Source organism: Uranotaenia lowii, chromosome 2 (assembly GCF_029784155.1).
Source record: "Uranotaenia lowii strain MFRU-FL chromosome 2, ASM2978415v1, whole genome shotgun sequence".
Taxonomy (NCBI): Eukaryota; Metazoa; Arthropoda; class Insecta; order Diptera; family Culicidae; genus Uranotaenia; species Uranotaenia lowii.
In genome coordinates, this window is record NC_073692.1 from 386,227,060 (window position 1) to 386,253,288 (window position 26,229).

Consider the following 26,229-nt stretch of genomic DNA (forward strand, 5'->3'; position numbering starts at 1 on the left):
TTCGGCCGATTCGACCCACAAGCAGCACCACTCAACGTGTAACACAACCCCGGACAGAATCAGCCAGTCGATGGTATGGTATGGAAAGGTGTCAAGTTACATCTCAACTTACTGGGTGCGTTCATTCACCGGGATCTGATTACCTGCTGACTGATTCTGCTGTTTGGGCGTATTTCTGAGGCCCATCATGGGTTTGAGCGTGTTCCAGAAAGTTACAAAAACTAACGGTTGCAGACCAGTTTTCAGCACATTGGAAGTGCTGTAATTCGATATGTCGTGGTAGGTCCGTTTCCATGGGTTTGTGAATGTTTTTCGACAAAACTGTTAACTGGTAGATTCACCCATTAAGTTTTTATATTTAACAATTGGAGACTTATTGAAATGTTTCGGATAGAATATTGCGGTATCGAACGGATTGTATGGAAAGGTTTTAGGAAACATTTCCGAACGCGAGTTGGAAAAATAAATCCTCCGGACACGACAACAACCAGAAACCCAAATGTTATATTCTATATTCTAATTATTATTGCGGTGAGTATAATGTTGCTAGGTATCGTAATTTCCTAATTCCTTAACAGCATTTAATGTATCAATATTTCATATATACTTTCCCAAATGACATAAATTCATATTTAGGTATTTCCATATTCAAAATATTATATGAAGCGTTTGGTAGGGATCTCCACGCTTCATTCCGCCCCTGTATCCTGTATCTTTCGCGGTTTTCATCACATGGTTGGCCTGGCCGTAGTAATACCTGCAATGCATAGGAGTATGTGACAGGTAATACGCTGAAAAGAAAAATGATAGACGCAAGTCTCCCATTTTCCAGGATGCCTACATGTTTTGGCCATGTTGATGTAAGAAGAAGAAGAAGAAGAAGGAGACTTATTGAAATGTTTCATCTCAACACAATTTTGGTAAAGGTAACAAAATAAATCAACTCACCTTAATGTTGTCCGGCTCCGTGCAGATCTCTTTCTTGACCTTAATCCTGTGATGTGGTGAAGTGCTTTTCTTGGCCGAAGAAGACGCCGTGCTCATGACTAGATCCATTCTGGGGTTCGTTCCCGTTTTTAGTTCTGTTTTTGTGTTGTGTTATGTTTCTTTTTTCTCACTACGTTTTTCAGTCTGTTTGCTATCCGACAGCAAGCAAAGTTCTCCCGGACCAGAGTCGTCGTTCTTGGTTTCCCGCTGGTTTCAATTGAGACCAGGGTGAAATTTGATCCTTTTCACATGACACCACAGCACCAATCGTTCCCCGACGCAAAACCAAGCAGAGCCAAACAGGGGTTAGCAAACCGTTTGCAATCGATATTTGTCTTTGATGCAATTTTTTTTCTCTCCTCAGTCTTTCCTAACACTTTTTATCCAAACGCGCCCCGGGAGAAAGAAGATTTCCCTGCTACCGATTCGAAATCATATGGTCGGATGACGTCACTTCACAGGGAAAGGTTACGAAAGTGTCCAAACATGAAATTGTGCGCTACAAAGAACGAGTATCCCACGCGCTTTGTTGACAACCGACAACCATTTACCATGTGAATATTTTGTTCAAATTCGTTGACACGTCAATGACCGGTGAAGATGCAACCTGATATGCCTTCACATGATCTGCATATATTTAGTATAGTTCAGTTCTCCTTTTTCTGCCTTCTTCAACGACTGAGAGCCTTCCTTCACTCCACAAGCTCTTCTTTGATCATTATCAACACCTCACCTCTTTCGGATGGCGGGCGGCGTTTATGCTTTGAAATTCGTATTTTTGTCCTAAATTGCTTGTCTTTCTGTGACAGTTTTGTGGCCGTTTTTATCGATGGCTGATGATCTGTAAGATTTCGGGCGATACCGCGGGGATGAGGTTTCCAATGTCCTCGATTTGGTTTATGAGTCCTTTTGCTGTCTGAAAAGCGAAGATAAAAGAAAATAGTTTAAGTTTGAATCAATCGTTTCATATTTTTATTCAATAAACTAAAACTAAATAAACTAAATGAAATCGAATTAACTACTCTGTAACTTTTTTTTATCTGATAATGAAAAATCAATTTAAGGACATCCCAACATAACTTTGTTTTTTACCAAAGCGTTGAGGCCCAAAAATATTCAAAAAGGGTGCAAAATAAAGTTGCACAATGTTTATAGAAATTCGTATTTTTTCTTAAAATTTATAAAAAGCTATATTATTCACTTATACGAAAAATAATGCTTCTACGAGCAATTTGGATAGATTTTAAAACGGCTTCTAGGATTTTATCATGACTATATATTTTATGAGCAATAAAATATATAAAACTGTTTTTTTTTTCATTTACATACATGTCCTAAAATCGTGAAACAAAGATTCTCTGTTTGGTTTTGGATCAGTGATGTCAACCTACCAGATTTTGTCTGGATCCTCCAGACTTTTTGGACTTTTGTCAGATTACTTTTCATGTTTACAGACTTCCAGACTTATAGCATTTCTTCCAGACAATTCCAAACTTTTGGGTTTGGACAGAAATTATCCTACAAAACTATCAACATTCAAAATACTCATGGTGTAATACAAGCAGGAAAAGATTAGAAATGGTTATAAACATATTGGAAAGATATAAGAATTGGGAAATGCTGCGAAGATGCATGTGAAACAGAAAAATACGCACATGAGCATGGGTAGTGCCAGCAATATTTGATTTTTATACGATTAGAGCCTTTCTGCAACGTTTAATCTGGCGACCAAAAAAAAGGATACAACCTTCAGAGTTTGCTATCCAGACTTTTCCAGACATTTTTTCAAAATCTTCCAGACTTTTTAAAAAATCAGTTGGCAAATCTGTTTGGGATCCAAAAACTGGCTGCTTATTTAAAAATTTCGATTTTTATTAGCAAACATCGATTTTTTTTATCAGCAAACTATGAATGGTTTTTGACAAAACTTTAGTGGTAGACTAAACCCTCTCCTATTCTACCACTTCAAAATATCTTTAAAATAGTTGGTCCATGCTTGATGAAAACGCTTCTTACACGCAAAATAATTTTCACTTAAAAAATAAGTGACATCTGTTGTAAATTCTCGCCATACGTAAATTCATTTGAATTTTAAGTGATGGGTCAAGTGAATTCACTTAAGTGACCGGTCAAGTGAATTACACTATGACGTTCGAGTGAAATTTATCTGAATTTCTAAGTAAGTTTCTAGTTAATAACCTCTCGCGTTTTTAAATAAAAGAACATTTATAGAACACCACTTCGATTTCAAATACTTACATTAAACTTTCGCCATAAATTTATTGATTGGAAAATTCCATCGTAATCCCAAGGCAGATCGGTTACTGCAGATAGTGCGACTTCTAAATCTTCCCTGCTCCAAGCAGAAAATCTGTTCAGTTCAACTCACAAGCTGAAACATGATAACACCTTTAAATAACTTTTTCTTACATCACGTTTAACACAAACTACCGCCAAAATCTCCTAGTAAAGAATTGGAAAAATCCAAATCCAGCATAAGCTTTAAACGCTGCCCTTTAGAATTTGCCATTTTGAACTCTGAAAATAAACACAATTTCAACCCGACACTCACTTGAAATTCAAGTGATGGGGAAGTGAATATTTTTTCTCACTTCAAATTCAAATGACGACTGAAGTGATTGTGGATGAATTTACTTGAAATTCATATACATTCCACTGCCAAGTGGAATGTATATGTCGCACTTGAATGGAAGAAAATCACTGGATCCTTGTTTTTAAGTGAAAAATCATGTGTATTTTAAGAGTGAATTTGGGTTCAAAGTATAAAATCACTTTTCGATCATTTTCAACTCCTGTTTTTTTCTTATCTTCTTTTATCCATTCATGATTTTCGAAACTAGAATGTTCTTAATTAAAGAACATTCACCAATTAGGGTGTATAAATTTAAAAGGTAACACTTTTTTAACTTACATTGGACCTACCCTTAGCCTCAACTTAAACTCATTGGTTCAACACAGAAAATATAATGTTATTCAAATATAATGTTTTATTGTGTTTTTTCCTTTAAATAAGCAGCATTGATAAAAGTTTATAAAGGACAAGATTAAATAACTTGTTTAATTCTTAGCACTTAAGGTTGCCAGAATGTTTTCCAGGCATATCTGGACCGGGAGAATTCGGGCAATTTTATCTAAAAACCTGGCAAAATCCAGGCATCTGATTTCAACATTTTCAAAGTGAATAAATCTGTGTAAAATCTAGGCTTTTTCTGAAACATCCGGCCGCCCGATTGCCTGTTGTGGAACGAACTTTTTATTAATTTTGTGTCAAATATCCTTGGAAGTCCCGGTAAAACCGGGCTATCTTGCAAGTTAAGCGTTCTTTGAATATGTTCCAGTAATGTTAAAATTTTCGATTGAAGAAAATATTGCTTCCAAATGATGATGGCTACAGAAGTTTCTCTGGAATTCAGGCAGAATCCTTGGAATGTAAAACTTAAGGAAAAAGTCATATTCCGGATAGAATAGAACAGGACTACCAATCGAAAAAAAAAATTCAATCAAACAAAGAATTAATGGAAGAGTTCAATTAAATAAACTTGTTAGACGTCAAAAACGTCTGCTTGGCAATTTAAAAAAAAATCTTCAAATGTCGGATTTAAAATTCCTCTGATGCAAGGTTTCCGAAAAAAGTTCTGTGGTTTAGCGAAAAAAAATTGGACTTTCTTTGATTTTACCCAAAATTTGTATCATGGGTTTCTGTGGCGCTATTTCCTTAGGTTTTTTTTTTTAAATGTATGGAAAATTGGATCATTTTAACATTTTACTTATGCAAAATCAATAAACCTTACTTTTTATAAAGACATACACCGTCTTAGACGATTTAAGCTTTACAGACTCAATAAATGACATGGACAACTTAAGATTAACATTTAACACCCAGTACTGAGATGGGAATCGAACCCATGCCATCAGTGGACCAGCGATTACCGTCTTACCATGCTAACTACTCGACGTACAAAGTTTCAAAGTTTTCCAATCTTATCTTAAAAATCCAAAATTATATTGACATTAAAAATTTCAATACGTATATAATTAAAAAAAAATCTGTAATCTGTGAATATTCCCAAATTATTTCAGATTCTGTGATGAAAATTTGATCAAAACTCTCTGAAATTACTGATAATCTCGGAAACCTTGCTTTGAGTTTTAACATTTTCGACTTAAATGTTCGCAGTATAAGATGGAAGTTTTTCTAGTGAATATTTAATTACTTTCCATGAACTATTTGAGCTGAAGGAACATATACATATGATTGGGAATGGTCATGAAAATTAGAGTTTTTTTTGGCGATGTTCCGCTTTTTCTGGAAGTATCTGGTAAGCCCACATTAATGGAATTTTCAGTGAAAGTACATACTAAGTAATGGGGATTTTTTTTATTATCTGACAATTTGCGCCGGGGGTCTTCAGATCTTCCCCAAAATTTAAAATTTGGCTCATTTTTAAAACTTAAGTCAATTTTGCTGTAAACATGAAAAAGCACGAAAAATAGTGTTTTTACCTGCTTTAATATATTCTTTTATTCCCACTTTGTTTGAAGCACGCGTTTTCTGAGTATGTGAGTCCAATTGTTTGAACATTTTTTTGTTTTCTGCAAATTCCTTGAAAAAAATCACACATGATACATTCCATTTGGTTCAAAGTTTTCAATTCCAAACAAGCTTTTTTCTGAAATAATTGAAAAATATAGGGGAGTTGAGGGTAAAAACAGTCATAACTCCATTTTCTTAAGCGTGCGGTGGCTCAAACACCTTCATTCGATTCCTCAGAAAAAATTACACACGATAGGTCTATTTTCGTTCAAAATTCTCTAGTTCAAATCAGTGTTTTTCTGGAATGTTTACAAAATATAGGGGAATTAGGGGTTAAAAAGACACTATATCTCCGTTCGTAAGCTTGTGCGGCGTTTAAAACTATGTCCAATCGATTCTCCGAAAATTTTCACATAAGGAAATTATATTTTCGTAGATTTGGTGCATGTAGGACGAAAGATATTGAATTTCTTTAGCGGTTTGTACACTTTTTTCCCCATTGTGCAATGATATTTTTGCACAATACTCGGTGATGCCGACGGTACTTTCAGATATCATTGAATGCTTAGGTATATACAATTTTTCATGTTGAAGGTAATTACTCAAATTTTTTAAGCATTTTATTATGGGCCCTATTACATAAGACGAGTCACGAGTCATTTTACTCGATTGACCCATTTTGGCATTATAGTAGTCGAATCGAGTCAAACTTCAGTCGAGTAGCTCGAATGAGTCGACTGCTTGAAAGTTCGTGACTCAGCTGTCACGATCTGTCACGATTAAGCGAGCCAAGATTGTTTGGTCTGGCCCTGCAGCAGACCAGGTGTCCTGCCAGGTGTCCTGATTTATCAGGATTTGTCCTGATTTTCGAGAGACCGCAAATTCCAAAACTTTCAGTTATTCGGTGAAATCGTTCGCAAAAATCCGTTATAAATGAAATGTGCAAAATGAACGTCGTCTCCCAATGCATGAAAAAAATTGAACTGACTGAGAAAACTGCATGCCTCGTGGATTTCACGGTACCGTTTCCTGAGAGCTGCATCGAATTCGCCAAAATGCTTTAATTAGCTAATGGTAAATTTTTTTTGTCTTTTGTTTTGATTTTCGTTCGATTTCCATATTTCTTTTAATGTAGAACCCTGGGCAGTGGGCAGATGGGGTTAAAATAATCGAAATCGAGAGCTGATCCTTGGCAAGAACCTATATCGGAAAATGCTGGCAGCAGCACCCCGAATGGGGGGCGCGCAGCACGCCACAGCAGGACCTTTCCGGGAGAGTGCTAGCAGCCGCCAAATAATATTCTCAATAATGTGTGGTTCGAAAAGAACGTAACAACTGAATCCTTCCGGGAGAGTACTAGCATAGGGTTACCAGATACCGCAACGCCAAAAAGAGTACATTGAGATTATTTACCCAAAAAATCAGGAGAAACGATATAACTCCGGTTTTCTGAGCTCCCAGCAATTAGGTTAATACATAGGAGTATGCAAAATAGAAGGAAAAAGATGTACATATTTCGTATTATCTGAGGAGGCCCCTACTTCGGGGTTCTACTGTAATTGGAAAGCAAGATATTTCCATTCAATCAAGTTCTGTCAATTTGATGAAGTTATGCAAAAGTTGGGTTATTCAAAGAGATAGTAGTATTTAGATGTTGACAAACCACAAGAAAATACATTATAAAACAATCCACTTCAAAAGATTTTTTTTTAATTGACGCGTACATTTACTTTACAATCATTATTTGAGATTAGACACGAATGCCATAACGCTGGTAAAGTGTCAAAAGAAAACCTAAAAAAGAAAATATTTGACATTTACGCATTTTAGCGTACAACCTAAATTGTATACATATTGATTACTGTTTGCATACTCAAATGCGCTTATCCCACTGACTATATTACGACTAAAAATGCATGTTGTCATGAAAGCAAGATGTTAAAGTAATTTGTTGTAAGTCGTATTCCTTTGTAGTTTTAGAATAAGATGTGAAACAACCTCATGAAATGGAAGAAGCACGTAGGTTTTTCAGATCAAATGTCTTTCAATAAAAAAAGAGTACATTTGGTAAAATTTCACAAAAAGAAGAGTACACCCATTTCTCGACCGAAAAAGAGTACATGTACTCTTAAAAGAGTACGTATGGTAACCCTATACTAGCAGAGATTGGCCTGTAATTAATTTATAGTCTCCCGAACAACTTAACTTTATTACTACAACCTGTAAAAAGCAGTAAAACACACGCACGCATGCACACACGCACACAATCTTGTGAAATTTTAAATAAAAACACTTATTTTCATTTCCCAATCTATACCATTGATACATGGTATGGTTAAGTTTTATTGAGGAATGTTTTCCATCTTTCAAATTTAACGATTAATTCGAAAGCATAGGAAGTTGTCTTTGTTTCAAAAGGATTAATTTTTGCTTTGTACAGCCACAAAAACAATTTCTGTTCAAAAAAATTAATGAAAGGTTTGTGTATAAGAATATTACCATTTATTGTAACTCATCATAAGTAAAAATAAATTATTTGATACAATTAATAAAATAAGTAAAACAATCTCCATCGTTTATGGAATTTTTCTAGGTCATGACTTTGATATCACAATATCAGGCCTCTCGAAAATCAGGACAAATCCTGAAAGATCAGGACACCTAACACCCCTGCTGGTATTTGACATGAGGAAATATTTCAAGCGGTTTGAAAAATGTCAACATGACAGTCGCCATTCGAGCAGTTTCACTCGACTACCATAATACAGCATAATACGACATTTTGCTCGACTCGTCAGTGACTGGAGTCGAGTCGAGTTGCTCGACTCGTTTTATGTAATAGGCCCCTATGTTTTATGATTTCCTTTGAAAAATGACAGAGTCATTTATCTTTGAAGTATGTTTTTTTTATAAATCTCACTCGAAAAAAAAACAAATTTATAAATCCGAAAAAACGCATGTGTTTTTTCGTAAAAATGAATCAAATTTCAAATTTTGGGAAACTACTGAAGTCCCCCGACAGCAAGCTAGGTATTCTACCCTCCACTAAAACTTTTAAATTCAAAATCAAATTATGATAATGAAGTAAGGTTCAAAAATCCATCCCAAGTTCAAAATCCTGCTAACATATTCATAGAAATTCATGTTTGAACATTGAAATTTAAATTTAATTAAACCCATTTCGGAGGCTCTGGTATTATATTCCCATAAACAAAATTGTTTTTCTAAATTTTATTTTAATATTTCGGATTCTATATCCAGTTTAGTATACTTGTTTTTCAGTTCGATTAATCTTAAGGAATTAGAAATGAAATGAAATCTTGGTTCAAATTTGGTTTTGTATTTCATATCAAATTTAAATCATGCTTTTCGAAAATCATATGCTTTTTCAATATTTTGATAATAGATTTCCGAATTTGAAAAAAAATTATATTGAAATTTTAAGATCTTAAACTTAGATCTTACACAAAATTCGAACATTTTAAGCATCTAAATGGCGATCCAACATTTAAAACTCAGATTTAGATTCTTCATTAAAAATGTATATTTTAATTCAGATTCACAATACAGATTAAAAATAAATAATTTGAATAATTAATTTAGATTAAACCATTAATACAGAATATTTTTTTTTTCAGGGATTTTCATCCTGTTGGATGATTCATCCCATGCTTAATACAGAATAAATAAAAGATTAGTGAATGAGTGCTCTAAAACTTGGCTCATAAAATTCTGATCAGGACTTAAGATACGGAAATCGTTTTTTTTTTTTGTACATTTCAGAATTCGAGATTTCAAACTGTTAATCAAAATCAGTTTGTACACAGAATTGAGCTGAAAATTACAAATGTAATGTAGAATTTTAGTTAATTTGCTAGGTTTTGTTTTGTGCAAAACCCCTAGTTTTATTTTTAAAAAAAATCATCCACACTAGATTTTCGTTATGGAATTGATTCTATATGAAAAATATTTGCTGTTAAAGAAACATGTACCTGTAACTCACCTAAGAAATCTGCAAAAAAAAACTATATTTTCTCGTTGTTTTGTTATACATTATTAATGTTGCATTTATCAAACTAAAATCATAAATTTGGGTCAAGTTTGCATCAAGCAAATTTGATCCGAAAAAATTCTATCTCTAAATTCTTTTCTCTAAGTTTGGAAGATTAGGATTGTTTGATTTGAGTGTAAAATAAGTTTTTTTTATTAAAGAAATTGAATGCTCTCCTAAAAAACTTATTTCATACTCAAATCAAATAAGTTTGATCTACTTGACTCTTAAACAAATTCAAGGACTTTAACCATCGATGGAACCGAATTCCATATTTTGTTACTTAAGGTTTCATTATAAGAATTTAACTCACCTTTTAGATTTAGGACCAACTTTCTAAAGTTACGATTTACTACGAAATCTATTGATGTAAAAGTACTTAATAATCAAATGGTTACAAACATAATTTGTTTTAATGTTCATTTTTCGTGCATTGTTGGTGCATTGTTGTTACAAAACCAGTCAGTCAAAATTTGGTATCCGAAGGTTTTTCGGATCAGAGATGGTTTGGTCTAATAATTCCCAGAATCTCACTTTTTATGGAAGCGGGCCCCCATACAAAATCAACTTAAAATGGGACATGAATCGAACAATTTTAATAAGATTTTCACAAAAATTGATTCACGAGCACGAAGAAGTTAAGCACGTGTAGTTAAACATTTATAGCGATTTATTAATTTGAAGTTAAAACTAAGGGTCAGCTAGTATTCTATAACTCTTCGTATTTTTTTTCTTTGTTTGCCTTCTCTTTAAAAAAAAGTGTTTCACTTATCAAATGAAAACAAAAATTTTACTACATAAAATCTTAAGGTAATTCGAGTGAAGAAATAATAAAAAAGTGCATACTATCCCTTTTCCAAATCATGTCTATTTTTGATGACGTTCCTTATTTCCGGAGAATATTCAAAATTATTGCTTTTGGTCGAAGTTATGACAAATTTAGCATTTCGTCCTTCTTTGGTACTATAACAACATCACCTATGAAGGTGCTTTGGAAAAAAAACAGTATCTTCACTCTTGTGAGAGTATTCTTCTAAGTAAATTTGGCCGTTAATTGTGTCCATCGTCATGTGGCACTTACTGCTTTGAAGCATGCACAGATTGTTAGTCACATTAAGAACATGATGAAGAGTACTTTCAATATATTTAAATTTTTATTATCTGGTACTTCTCCTGAACCCTCAAGCGAGCTTGAAGTTTTTTTTTATATATTTTACCCCGTTAGCCTTTCAATTTTCTTGCGCACGATTCTACCACCGTATTATATTTATACAGGGTCCGGCAATTGAAGTGATACCTTGAAACCAAAAAAATAATTTGATCAACACAAAAATTTTTTCGTTCAAATTAAGTAAGATTCACTTCAAAATAGTTATTTTTTTCAAAATCCACTAGTGCGATTCGAATTTTTTGTCCTTGAGCTTAATCACTCCACGCAGAAGCTCAAGGCACATATTCTAAAAAGCACGCAGGTGGTTTTTGTGGTATTTTATCCCAGGATTCAGCTAGATGGTTCCTCAACACTTCCCAGCCTTTATGTTTTGTAGAGAAGACTTCGGGCTTCAATATACCCTAGACAGCCAAGTCCATAAGGTTTAGATCAGATGAACTCACCGGCCACTCCAAACTCGAAATTAACCATAAAAAAAATTTTACACAAAAATTGGGTTTTATTACCATCGTGAGCCAATATGATGTCCTGCTGAAAAACCAATAGCTAAAAACCAAAATGGAGACGGGTCCACAGTTCGAGGTCATGCCGTAGAACTATTCCCGATACGTGAATTGATTCCGACCCAGAACTTCAACAATGCCAGTTTCTGTCGCCCGGTGGCCTTTAATACGTCTGCATAGGTTCGTGATCTCTCTGGCAATCAAAACCTGTAGTTCTGTTTTTTCACAAACTGCTGTACGACAACGAATTCATCGGTAGAAAACACGATATTCTACTATTTTTTTTCTTCATGTGCGGCTCACGTAAGCTTGGCCTTCGATCTTTTTACCCGTTCATGCTTTTTCCACAAGGTCTTGTGAGACCTACGGATCTTGTAAGATTTGACCTAGAGATCATTTTTCAAGATCCGACGGCTATTTTGATCCCGTTTTTTTTTTAATCTATCGCTAATTTAGTGATACTACGGCGAGGAATTCTCTCAGGACGCATCCTGATGATCTTCACCATGGTTGTTGTCACCACAGTAGCTTGACGACCCCAACCATACCTACTGTTTTTGGTACTTCTGATCTGCAGGTATCTTGAAAGTGCAAGACGAAAGAGAAAAAAAATACATACACGTATATTGGACAGCTCACGAAATATGGCTTTCTGTCGTTTCACGGCCTTTAACTAGGCGATCAAAGTACTAAGTTAAGGTTCGAGGCCTATTTTTTATAAAAAAAAACACTTCAATACAAATACAACAAAAATATCCTCTGATAGCTTAAAGGGTGATATGGTCAATATTTGGTCAAAGGAAAACGCGTATAAAACGGTGAAATCGTTTATTTAAAAAATCAAATTAAATTTCTTTTTCATGTTTGATTAGTATGAATTTCAGGAAAAATATTCAGTTAGGCTTCCGCTTTTCCAAATCCGAATTGCCGGGCCTTACGCTTAACTCCTGCCATCAGATTTTGTACAGCCACCTTGTCCGCCTTCTTCGCAGCAGAAAGCCAGTTTGCCTTGAACTGCTGCTCGTCCCTAGCAGTTTTTTTGGTCTTCTTTAGGTTCCGCTTGACAACTGCCCAGTATTTCTCAATTGGGCGGAGCTCTGGCGTGTTGGGAGGGTTCTTTTCCTTGGGAACCACCTGCACGTTGTTGGCGGCGTACCACTCCATGGCCTTTTTTCCGTAATTGCAAGATGCCAAATCTGGCCAAAACAGTACGGAACAACCGTGTTTCTTCAGGAAAGGCAGCAGACGTTTATTTAAATACTTTTTCATGTAAATTTCTTCAAGCCACAGGTACAGATGGCTTGCCAAACCAGATATTTTTTCGTGAACTTTGACAGTTTCATGTGCTTGAAAATATCTGCTACCTTTCCCCTTCCTTTGCCGTATAAAACTCCTGTCCCGGAAGCTGCTTGTAGTCGGCTTTGACGCAGATTTCGTCGTCCATTACCACGCAGTCAAACTTCGTCAGCATCGTTGTGTACAGCCTCCGGGATCGCACTTTAGCCGTCGTATTTTGTTTATCATCGCAATTTGGAGTCACTACCTTCTTGTAAGTCGATAGTCCGGCTTGTTTTTTGGCTCGATGCACGGTTGTAGACGATACACCCAGCTTATTTGCGGCATCCCGGAGAGAGAGGTTAGGGTTTCGCTTGAAACTACCGGCAACTTTCTTTGTCGTCTCAGCGGCTTCCGGTTTTCGATTTCCCCCTGATCCAGACTTCCTGGCTGTCGACAAACGTTCCCCAAACACTTTAATTACATGTATAACGGTTGATTTGGCAACTTTTAGCGATTTTGCCAGCTTTGCGTGCGAGTAGCTCGGATTTTCGCGATGCGCGAGCAAAAATGTGATACGCTGCTCTTCTTCCTTGGACGGCATATTGACAACTGAAGAGTGAATTCCAAAATCAAAATAGGAGCAACATTCTACACACACACACACACACATACACACACATACACACACACACACACACACATACACACACACACACACACACACACACACACACACACACACACACACACACAGACACACACACACACACACACACACACACACACACACACACACACACACACACACACACACACACACACACACACACACACACAGACACACAGACACACAGACACACACACACACACACACACACACACAGACACACAGACACACACACACACACACACACACACACACAGACACACAGACACACACACACACACACACACACACACACACACACACACACACACACACACACACACACACACACACACACACACACACACACACACACACACACACACACACACACACAGACACACACACACACACACACACACACACACACACACACACACACACACACACACACACACACACACACACACACACACACACACACACACACACACACACACACACACACACACACACACACACACACACACACACACACACACACACACACACACACACACACACACACACACACACACACACACACACACACACACACACAATTGAAAGAAATATGTCAAGTTGATATTGACCAAATTTTAACCGTATCACCCTTTAGACATCATGTTAACAAAGTAACAAGGTGTCACCTAATTCGGTTTTTTTTTGTATGCTTCGAAATAGTCATCCTTAAAGTTATGTAGCAGTTCAATTGTCGGACCCTGTACATTAGACTGAGTCGATTTGTGGTCATTTTTTAATACCTCAAACCCTGGGGTCTAGAAAGCTTCGTTTTGGTTCAAAACTCATCCATGATTTTTTGCGGAATTTTAAAGTAATGTTTACATGAGTAAATTTGAACTTTTAGGTTTGTATAGGAAAATTGCTTTTCCACTGCTAAATTATGTGAATTGGAAGAACTGCTTTTTTGCAGAACCACCACAAGTAACTAAAAGGCACAAAACTTTTTGAACAGTGGCATTCAAAGTTTACATTTGGCCTGGTATAGGTTCCTGGAGAGAAATGAAAACATTTTCTCTCTTCACACTTGATGCGAACTTTACACGAAATTTCAAAGTTCAAAACAGGCGGTTTAGTACCATTTGTACGTATCATGTGCTTTTGAAAAATTGGGAGTTGATGTGAACTTTACAATAAACTGTAATTCAGCTTTCAAGTTCCATAAGGCACCAATTCTATGCACCTTGATGCGAATGCTGCTTTTGTAATTTGACTCGCCTGCTTTTTCAAATTCATTCCTTGGAACTTAAGGAAAAGGGAAGGTTTCTGTACATTTTGATTTAGAAAACGTAATATTCAAGAATCTGGCGGGTAGTTTTAGTGGTGGACTCGCAATTCTAAGAGTTTTGATTTTTGCTAGATCTCAAAGTAAGTTTTATAAATGTTAAAACTTCTGAATACTCTCAATAAAATGACATTACAGAGAAAAGTATTCAATTAAGAACGTAAAGGTTCTAGAAATTCATATTTTTCATCAGTCTTACTGAAAGAGTGAATAGCTTTTTTTTTCAGTTCGAATATGAGACTTGAATGTATAGACAAGAACATTTATTTTCAGCGGTATAGCATTTTTTAGCAGTCATAGAGAAAACTGAGTAATTTTTTACTTTTTCTGTTATTTTATCATTAAACTAAAATTCAAAAACACTAGAGTTTCTTAGCAAAAGGATCTGATGGTAAAGAAAACATACGCGATTGATTCAAGCTTCTAGAAGCAAACGGAAACTTAAGCCAAACACGCTAAGCAAACAAAACAAAGTACACTCACCTCTGTTCGATATTATTTTACATTCCCCAGAACCATCAGCAGCCTCAATTACTGGTAAATAGTGAGCAAATCGAGCGAAAACTAACCTACAAAAAAAACATCAAGTCTCGACTGGTTTAAGTACTCGAATGCTCAGCCAAAACGTCGCAAACAATTATTCCACCATACGTAGGCTCAATTAATCAATAACAGATATATTGAATTACAACTTTGTTTTCGACTTCCACATTATTCATTCGATTCGAGTGAATTTCATCACCGAATTCGATCGGCGGCGTTGAAGGGTGATTTTTGTGTATAAACTGCATCCGGGTGAATGTGCCAATTTTGATCCCGCGTTCTTCACCCAAGGCATTTGCAAATATTTTGGAACTCATCAGCTAGCAGTAGGGTAACACCATTTCGTGGTTTCATCTTTTCACTGTGGCCCACGGTCGAAAATGTATCGGATTTCAAACCACGCGTTTATTTCTCCATTTCGCGTCACGTTTTCCTTCACATTTGTACGTTTTCACCCGGGCAATCCAATCCGACGTTTCTTCGACGATCCCCGAGAATGGGTGCTATTTTTAATACCTTTTTTTGAAAACACGCTTTTTCAAATCACTGTTTTATTGCAACGACCCCCAATACACAACTTTTGGTCAACAACTTTTTTTTGCTTTTTAAATCCACCGAATAAAAACAAATCCAACCAATCATCAAGCGTCTCCACTTTCGGCGCAATCGTAACTTTATATTTCGTGTGCTGATTCTTCTAATATCCCCATCAACGATCGCTACCAGTCAGGTGTCACTTTCTTCAACATTGCTTCACATTTCCTTTCGATTAAAAATATTTTCCACTGCCACTTTCTAAGTTTGACGACTCTTCCTCTGAACCACACCTGATCCAGTGATTTTTTTTTCAACCGTTCTGGCTTCGCTGCTAATAAAAAAATATCTCACATCGGTGTTTGGATCTCCGGCGCACATGGGCCCAACTAGTGGGACGGAACGAAAAACGTGTCTGCTTCTGACGGAGGTTCGAACGATTCTGATGAACCGGCAGCCACGCGACCGTCTCCCGTCAGTCAGTCACAGTCATCTCGATCCGATGGAATCAGAGCCAGGGAGCTGAAAGAACGATTTTGGGAACAGGATTACGGTTTCGCAATCGATAGGGTTGGCGAGGAAAATCGTAAAAAAGGCAAACTGTATTTTGTATTTAGTTAAGCTGGAAATCAGGATTTCAATGCAAAAAAAGTACCGGAATTCCGGTTTTTATTTATTAACAATTGAAGGTAAAATTTAAAAGAAAAAGTTGGTATAAAAATTTAAACTGTTGTAACTTGCCATCTTCAACAAATTTGGCCTTTTTGAATTACTTTAAATGTTTAGTTTCAGTTTGTTTAAAACATTATTTAGCTCTTAATCGAAAGGAATTATTTTTTTATTTACCGCTTTTTTGCCCTCGTTTTCTGTGCTCATCGTAGACAAAAAAGAGTTGAAACGTTATTACATTTGAATTTTCCATAGTTTAATAAGAATTTATAATCAAAAAAAAAGGAACACTTTGTTTTGTGAATATCTTTTGAATGCATGGATGAAAATTGATGAAATGTTCAGCGAAGTTACACGTTAATGTAATTCTGGCATATGCATATTTTTGTGATGTTCTGTCAAGTGATTTTTGAGATAGCGTCCGTTGAAGAAATTTTTCGACTTTAATTTTTGGGCACCACGTGCGCCATCTATAATACATACTTTGAATCACGTTTTTTCAAATCAAGACTATTTTTTACGATTCCAGATCCAAATTAAACAAAGTATAAACTTTGTGGGACCTATTGAAGTGCTTTTCAGAGAAAACGGTCGCATTTGGAAGCAGTCTTTTTTGTATTTTTAGCCATTCATGGTGTCAATCGTCATAAAAGACTGAATAGTTTGCAGTTACCACAACTCGTTAGCCTCCTAAAGTACTAGACATTAAATTTTTTCTCCTTGATTTTCTCCAGGAAATACAGGCGAGACTAATCAACGAAATTTTTCTGGTTGGAAATCTGCCAGGTGACCGCTAAAGAGTTCGTTTTACGAATTTTTCGAAATATCTCTCCACAAGGCCCTTACTCCAATCATGAGTTCTCAATATTTCAACGTCATCGGCATAAGATGTGAACGCCAGCGACGATGATTCCATTTGAGACCACCGGCATTAACCTCCCAGCGCAACCGCATTGCGTATGACTAAAGGAAACAAAATAGAAACGTTTTCACGTCCCTTCCTATCCCATCACAAGATAAAGGAGGATGGAAATAATGAATGTATGAATTGATACGCTGGGTCAATGTTGTGCATGAGTATGTCAGGTGGCATCAGGAAACCACAGTAACAAAAAATTTGCTTGTTACAAACAATCGACAAACAAGCACCTGCCAAGCTGCACGGATTTGCGTGTGTATGTAATCAGGCAGAAGGAAATAAAAAAACAGTTTCTCGTTTTCAATTCCATTTCCTATAATAAGACAATACTGGCAGACCCCTGCAAAACGCCAGACACTGGGCGGTTTTCGGTGATGGACCGAAGCAGAAACACTATGACAATTGACCCTCGTTCTGGCTCAGGTGGTACACTGGTTAAGCTGTCGGATGGATGAAGATTGAAAATGCAAGTTCGATTCTCACCGACGGCACTTGTTTTTTTCTTTTTTTATATTTCTGGGATGAATTATTCTGTAGGATGAAAATCCCATGAAATGTTTTTCTTGTTTCGCTTGAATTTTTGTACGTAATGGTCCTGCGTCATTTTGCTCGAGAGTTCGAGTCTATATCCTAGTGACGAAAAAGCAATCATATCACCTTTGGCGCAATTTTCAGCACATAGTTTGCTCCAATCGGCATAGAAATTTTACTACCAGATCTGTGAGTGTACAAACACTGTTTTTTCAACAGCTCCGTGATTCTCTACAGAGGTTCAGCTGAAAATCTCAGCGGTGCGTTTCAGAGAATCTCTACCGAGAATCGAAAACCAAGATCGTCGGTGATTCTCGTTAGAGAATTTGCATGCCTGGCGATCACCAGTGAGCCGAGATAGACAAAATCTTTGACTATTTATTTCAGCTCGTCGCAGTCGATCGTGACCTTGTTATTACTGGACAAGCGGGTTCGATCGGTATCGGATCCGCAGGCCAGCATGTACTTTGTCTTGGACGTATTAATCATCAACCCAATTCTTCCTGCTTCGCGTTTCAGTTTGCGGTAGATCTCCTCCACCGCCGCAGATGATCTGCCGACTATATCAATGTCATCGGCAAAGCAGATAAGTTGACTGGATCTGTTGAAAATCGTGCCCCGCATTTCGCCCACCGCTCGTCGAATAACACCTTCTAGTGCCACGTTGAACATCATGCAGGATAGACCATCACCTTGTCGAAGCCCCCTGCGCGATTCGAATGAACTCGACAATTCACCCGAAATCCGCACACAGCACTGCGTTCCATCCATCGTCGCCTTGATCAGTCTGATCAGCTTCCCGGAAAAGCCGTTCTCGTCCATGATTTTCCATAGCTCGTTACGGTCGATCGTGTCGTATGCGGCTTTGAAGTCGATGAATAGATGATGCGTAGGGACTTGGTGTTCACGGTATTTTTGGAGGATTTGCCGTAATGTGAAGATCTAATCCGTCGTTGACCATTCCTCTATGAAGCCGGGTTGACTTCCCACGAATCTGTTTGCTTGTGGCGTTAGGCGGCGAAGTAGGATTCGGGACAGCACTTTGTAGGGGGCATTTAGGACAGTGATCGCTTGGTAGTTCCCACAGTCCAATTTGTCGCCCTTCTTGTAGATGCGATGCGATGTCATCCTTCCCAACCGAATTTTTGCTATTCAGCTGGCGAATGGCTTCCTTAACTTAACTTATCGTTGGGAGTGGCTCCTCTACGCCGTTGGCTACGCCGGCGATGTGCTTTCTCCCACCGTCTAGATCTCCTGCACGTGCGCCGTTTAGGTGTTCATTGAAATGCTGCTTCCACATTTGATCACCTTACGATTGTTCGTCAGGATGCCTCCGTCCTTAACCCGATACATTTCGGCTTGCGGCACGAAGCCTTTGCGGGATGCGTTGAGTTTCTGATAGAACTTTCGTGTTTCTAGGGAAAGATACAGCTGCTCCAGCTCCTCGAGCTCCTCCTCCTCCAGGCGGCGCTTTTTCTCCTGGAAAAGTCGGACTCGCTGCCTCTTCCGCTGTCGGTGATTTTCCACATTTCGAAGGGTGCCTCTTTGCACTAATGCCGCACGCGCCGCATTCTCTTCGTCCATCACCCTCCTACACTCCTCATGGAACTAGTCGTTCCGTCGAGTTCGTTCTACATGACCGATGACGTTCTCCGCAGCACTGTTGATGGCTGTCTTGATAGTATCCCAACAGTCCTCGAGAGGGGCTTCATCAAGTCTGCCGCGACCTCAGGTCGCTTCAGTCGTGCGACATTTAACCGAGGAGGACGTCAGTTTCGTATGTTGTTTACTGCGGAGAGTTTTGGGCGCATCTTCACCACCACCAGATAGTGGTATGACCAGATGTTGGCGCCTCGACAGGATCTGACGTCGATGATGTCCGAGAAGTGCCGGCTGTCAATCAAAACGTGGTCGATCTGTGATTGCGTTTGGAACGGTGATCTCTAGGTGTACTTGTGTGGGAGGCGGTGCAGGAAAAAGGTACTACGTACGGCACTTCGTTTGGAGGCGTCTAAATCTATTAGTCTGAGGCCGTTTTTCCCGTTGACGATATTGATATCATGTTTTATCATCGGTACTTCCGAGGTGAGGGCTGTGAACGTTGATGATGCTTATGTTGAAGAATCAGCCCTTGATTCTCAACCGGCACGTTCGTGAGTTGATCGGCTACCACCCGATCACGCGCTTTTGCATCTTTCCCATCACCACCCTTCAACTCGTTGGAGAGCACGTGGGTACTGCCCGCGATATTTAGAGATCGGCAGTTCCATGTTCCAAGTTTCCAATCGCTAGTCCCTTTTCGTCGCGTGGGTCTTTGTCGATTTCCATCCGAAATTTATTGTTCGTTGCTTGTGTTTAATGTAGTCACGGGCCCACAAGACCCGCATCTAACCCCACTACCTCGCAGGAAGACCGTCGTGATGTTGCTGTTTTGTGTCCCCAACACCACCGGGACGTTTTTGAACTTCGCTCCCCGCTCCTGACATAGAGAACAGACGCGTACGGAGCTCCCTATCTCAGTCTGCATGCGACCAAAGCATCCATCGGGGTTGGGATCACCGGGTTACTCGTTTCGAATAAACTGTGTGCAAGCGAAGCATTGTCAGTTCCAGACGTACCTTCGTGTGGTGCGGTCGGGTGAGAACGGGCGGTAAATTTTTGAACGAAGGATAGTTAGGTGTTGAGAAAATGTAGTGTAGATTGATTGTGATTTGTGAATAAAAAATGGTGTCAAGTAGTGCAAAAGACATCGCCAATAAGGTGCAATAATCGGTAAGTGACATATTATGTTTTATCAAAACGGATTTCTTTTTAAAAATTTATATTTAGAAATAAGATTTTTAAATTCTCTTCCTCAATTCCCACAATCGTTTTCAAATTGCCATTTAGAACATTTTGTTCCGATGTGAGAATGATGAATTCGAATCAGTCATCAGTTTTCGAATTTTTTTTTCAGAATTTCGAATTTGTAGTTATCGTATTAGAATTCGAAATTCTGTATTTAAAAATCTGAGAGAATTCTGAGGGATTCAGAATGGTGTGTTCAGGTTTTTTTTCTACCTATATTTCGGTATTCAGAAGTGAAAATCAAATCTGAAGACATGTGAAATCGCAATTCCAAATTTCGAACTAAAAATTAGGAATTCAGAAGCCAAAATGTTTCATTTAAAGTTTGTACTTTTGAGTTTCGAACGTATAATTAGGAATCCAGAACTGTGCAGTCTGAATTTCATATTGTTTGTTTTTGAATTCATGATTCAGAATGAAAATTTCAGACTTCAGAAATCTGAAATCTGAATTTGATACCTGAATCAGAATCTCAATACCTAATGCTGAATCTGAATCTGTAATAATACACCGAAATCTATATCTGAAATCTGAATCTAAAATCTGATAAAGCTCAATCTTAAATCTAAATCTGAAAACTGAAGATGAGAATCTGACTTCTGGATTTGAAATTTGAATCTGAAATCTGGATTTGAAATCTGAATCTGAAAAATGAAATCTGAAATTTTAAATATAAATCTGAATCTAAATTTTGAAAAATAAATATGAAATTGGAATCTGAATTCTAAATTTGAAATCTTAGACGGAAACCTTTATCTAAAATGAGAATTTGAAAACTGAATCTGAACTCTGCATCTGAATTTTAAATCTGAATTCTGTATCTTAATTCTGAATCTGGATACCTACAATGTTTTGGTTGTTGAATGGTCTTTAAGACTGAGTTGGCCATCCAATAACCAAAACATCAAATAAGAATCATAGTCGATAACTCTGAACAAGAATCTGGATTCTGAATTTGAATGAAAATTCTGCATCTGAGTCAAAAGTTTGATATGTAGAACGTATGAATCAAAATTCCCTATTTTGAAGCTTGTATTGTTCTGATTATATCTATATTTGCTATTAAACTATTCTTAGCCGGGTATTAAAAATACAAGAAGATTTTGAAAAAGAAATTTGAATTTCGAATTTCATAATTTGGAAAAAGGAATATAGTATAAAAACAATTAAATTATATAAACACTGTTGTCCTAAGTTTTCTGAAAACTACGGATTTGATCAGTAAATATAAATTTAATTGTTTTTTTTTATATGTTTTTGTACACTGCGGGAAAAAAGTATGAAGCATACAAACGAGAAAAATGCAGGTAACGGTTTCTGAAAGGATTAATCCAATAAAGCAATAATTTAGGAAATTGCGGTTTTTATGCCCTTTATCAAATCAACACCACTGTGACGGAAATCATTCGGCAAGCGTCGGCAGATCTGAGCCGAACACACACACCACGATAGGAACACTCGAGCACAGTTCGGATCGTGCTCTCTTGGGGCGGGTCTAAGCATTTCTACTCAGATCCAGGCTTGTAAGTGGTCACCATCGTTTGAATTTTTCCGGAGACTACCATCACACATCGTGGAGAGCGCAATCGTTTGATCGGAGAACAAAAAAAATGTCAAATGAACAATGTCGTTCCACATTGTTCGACCAACACATCCAAACATCACCCGGCGCTGCAGAGTGGCGAATTTTTTTTCAACAGGAGGGAGTGAATAGAAAAGATTGCATTTGCTTATTAAGTCTGTAAGTTCTGCTGCGTGAAAGAGATAGGCGATGTCGTAAACTGTCGGGAATGATGGTCGTTTGACCATCAAATTATCGCTCTCGTGTACCAAGACACGACATTTCGTTCGACAATCACACAAAGAAGAATGAATGTCGTTTCGTAGTCGACTGTTCGGCAAGTTTTCGGTCGCATTCGTTTGATGGCACGAACAATGAAACTGATAAAAGCAGGCTGTGCGACGGTCAGAGAAAATGTCGATGGTTTACAAGTCTGCTCAGATCTCGTAGCCACACCCGAGACACGCATATAGTGTGTTCCTCTCTGCCGATGTGATGATGCAAAATCGCCAGAAAGATCGTTACGATCCCTCTGGCGATTTGAGTTACCTCTCTGTCGATTCATGTTTACTGGGTCATCTCCGCTAAGGTTGCTCGCACCCCAGATAGCACCACGGGGGAATCGGAGTTGTAAGACAAGAGGTGGTATGACCACTACCCGAAGGTTCGGTTTATGGGGTCTCGAGTTGTCAACCGTTCGCCAGCCACTGTTGTGAAAACACTGTTAGTCTAATCGAAAAATTAAAAAAAAAACGAAAGTATAACAATAAACACTTCCGTACTATTTTCCCTAAATTACAAATAAGTTTTCAAAGCAAGCATTTTCGTTAGTTGATCTAAATTTTTGCAGATCAATTTGGCATATCATAGTACCTTTAAAGTACCTTTTTCAATTTGTTTTTAGTTTTGGATTAATTTGCATAGAACGTTGCTAAATATTTGAAAATTAATATTGCAAATATCTAACTAAATAGCTTTAATGTTCAGGCATAATTAACTGATTTACTATGGTGGTGGACAGGTTTTGATGTATTTAGACCAAGTGTATTTACAAATATTTTTGTAGGAAAGGGAAGGGGGGTTCTTACATATTCATTGTAAAATATATCAGAACTCGAACAATTTTTAAACGATTTTGATAAAATTTGACACATAAAAAAATTCTTGATGTCATGAGATTATTGAAACATTTCTAAACGTTTACCGTTTTACCGGTGGCTCCTATGCAAAATTTTCAAAAAAAAAATAACTAAATTTGAACAACTTACGAACAAATTTGGTCAAAAATTGATAAATATTACACAGTAAACGAAAATTACCGAGTTCGGTAATTTTTTTACCGAAATCCTAACATGTGTAAATCGTTAAACTGTTCGGTAATTTTTTCGGTAAAAAATAAACGAACATCGGTAAATCAAGAATCGATTTACCGTTGTTCGTTTATTTTATACCGAAAAAATTACCGAACAGTTTAACGATTTACATAGTAAACGAAAATTACCGAGTTCGGTAATTTTTTTACCGAAATCCTAACATGTGTAAATCGTTAAATTGTTCGGTATTTTTTTCGGTAAAAAATAAACGAACATCGGTGAATCGATTCTTGATTTACCGATGTTCGTTTATTTTTTACCGAAAAAATTACCGAACAGTTTAACGATCTACACAGTAAACGAAAATTACCGAGTTCGGTAATTTTTTTACCGAAATCCTAACATGTGTAAATCGTTAAACTGTTCGGTAATTTTTTCGGTAAGAAATAAACGAACATCGGTAAATCGATTCTTCATTTACCGATATTCGTTTATTTTTTACCGAAAAAATTACCGAACAGTTTAACGATTTACACATGTTAGGATTTCGGTAAAAAAATTACCGAACTCGGTAATTTTCGTTTACTGTGTACCCATGTTAGGATTTCGGTAAAAAAATTACCGAACTCGGTAATTTTCGTTTACTGTGTATGTTATTATTTACTGTACTGATAATCTCGCCTATTGTGGCAGCTTCAACCTGCAAACATTCAAGTTACGGTTAGATTCAAGACAATCTAGAAGCTCAGATGTCGTGAAAAATATTTCCCTCTTGAATAATGTTGAAATTTTGAATTCAATTTAATTTAATTAAAATAATTTTAACAAACTTAATGGTTCCATGGAAGAAGTAACATAGCCCACCGGGTCAGCTAGTGCAAAATAAAACCTTTTAATTGAGTTTGGTCTAACTCAACTAAAAGGGGCTAGATCTTATAAAAGCTTAAGTTATAAATCAGGTTACGTTAAATGGAAATTTGACATGACATGTTTTGGTTGGCCGAATATCTGTTTTTTTTTTTAAATCATAAGGATATTAAAATCAGGATTTCATTTATCCGGGGAATAACAGAAAAAAGAACGTGTCTGATTCCAAAGTTGAATTCTAAAATCTAAATTCTGAATCTGAATCTTCAGAGCTAGTTTAGTGACCCTATCATTAGGAGAGATCCACATTTCTCCGCTCTCCACAATTCTCTCAACCTGAATATTTAGGATCCAGAGAGCGGAGCTGTTGTGACTTGAAGGCGCGTTCGAAACCAAACGAATAAAACGCAGGCAGGACCCGAAAGACGAAACGTGGCCGGGATATAGAATTACCTACCTCGGAGAGTGCATGCTTGGAACCTCGTTACCACTCTGATTTCCAAAGGCAGATATGGCACGGGGTTTGGCCGGAAAGCTGGCTGACTGGCGGCATCGGATCCCCTGCACGAAGGATAATGTTACATCAAATAAAGTAAAATCAATATACCTCACTCTTCAAAAACCAAGGCGACACATCAAGCACGCCATCCTATGGAGAAAGTTCTAACCACCATGTATAAACATCGACAATCTGAACTACTTTTGGCAGATTTTTGACTTGTAGGTGGCGCTGTTGCTGCTAGAGGTGGTGATGGCGGTACGATCAGTGGCTTTAGTAAGAACTTTCGTCAGTAGGTGGTGCTGACATGCGTGTCCTTGATGAGATGTATGGAGAAGGCTGAGAGTGAGGTATATTTATTTTAATATACACCTAGGTCTTTTTTTACACTGATATACGTACCGCGTAAAAAAAAACCGTGTAAAAAAAAACCGTGTTAATTCCCGAAAACCGTGTAAAAAAAAACCGTGCTAATTCCCGAAAACCGTGTAAAAAAAAACCGTGCTAATTGCGGAAAACCGTGTAAAAAAAGAACTTCAAATTTATGCAGCTTTGAAACTTGAAACAATGAGACATGTAACTAGACACTTCAGACCCTAGACATGACACCTGAGACATGAGATTTGAGACCAGAAACTTGAGACTTTATACTTAAGACATGAGACCTGAGATCTGAGACTTGCGAACTGGTACCTTAGACTTGAGACCTGACAATTGAGACCTGAGACCTGAGACCTGAGACCTGAGACCTAAAACCTGAGACTTGAGACCTGAGACCTGAGACCTGAGACCTGAGACCTGAGACCTGAGACCTGAGACCTGAGACCTGAGACCTGAGACCTGAGACCTGAGACCTGAGACATGAGACCTGAGACATAACACATTAGACCTGAGACCTGAGACACAAAACATGAGACCTTAGACATTAGACATGAGACCTGAGACCTGAGACATGAGACCTGAGACATGAGGCATGAGACATGAGACAAAAGACATGAGCCATGAGACATGAGACATTAGACATTAGACATTAGACATGAGACATTGTACATTAGACATTACACATGAGACATGAGACTTGAGACATGAGATATGAGACTCGAAACTTGAGACTTGAGACCTGAGACCTGAGACATGAGGCAAGAGACATGAGACATGAGCCATTAGACATTAGACATTAGACATGAGACATGAGACATGAGACATGAGACATGAGACATGAGACATGAGACATTGGACATGAGACATTGGACATGAGACTTGAGACTTGAGACCTGAGACATTAGGCATTAGATATTAGACATTAGACATTAGCCATTAGACATTAGACATTAGACATTAAACATGAAACATGAGACATGAGACATTAGACCTAAAACATTAGACATGAGACTTGAGACTTGAGACATG

General features: G+C 37.5%; 1 protein-coding gene across 3 annotated transcripts in view; it reads right to left on the bottom strand.

The window, feature by feature from the left end:
• Positions 1–26,229, bottom strand: part of LOC129743894 (sine oculis-binding protein homolog B) — a 131,125-nt gene that overhangs the window by 91,252 nt on the left and 13,644 nt on the right. Inside the window, exons 2-4 of one of the 3 annotated variants that reach the window (XM_055736127.1) lie at positions 24,778–24,881; positions 15,020–16,135; positions 949–1,903 (exon numbers count right to left, since the gene is read on the bottom strand). In XM_055736127.1, coding sequence (XP_055592102.1) covers positions 949–1,056 — 108 coding nt within the window. In that variant the 5' untranslated portion in view covers positions 1,057–1,903; positions 15,020–16,135; positions 24,778–24,881. The remainder of the gene's footprint in view (positions 1–948; positions 1,904–15,019; positions 16,136–24,777; positions 24,882–26,229) is intronic. The other 2 variants (XM_055736126.1, XM_055736128.1) reach the window with 2 other exon arrangements.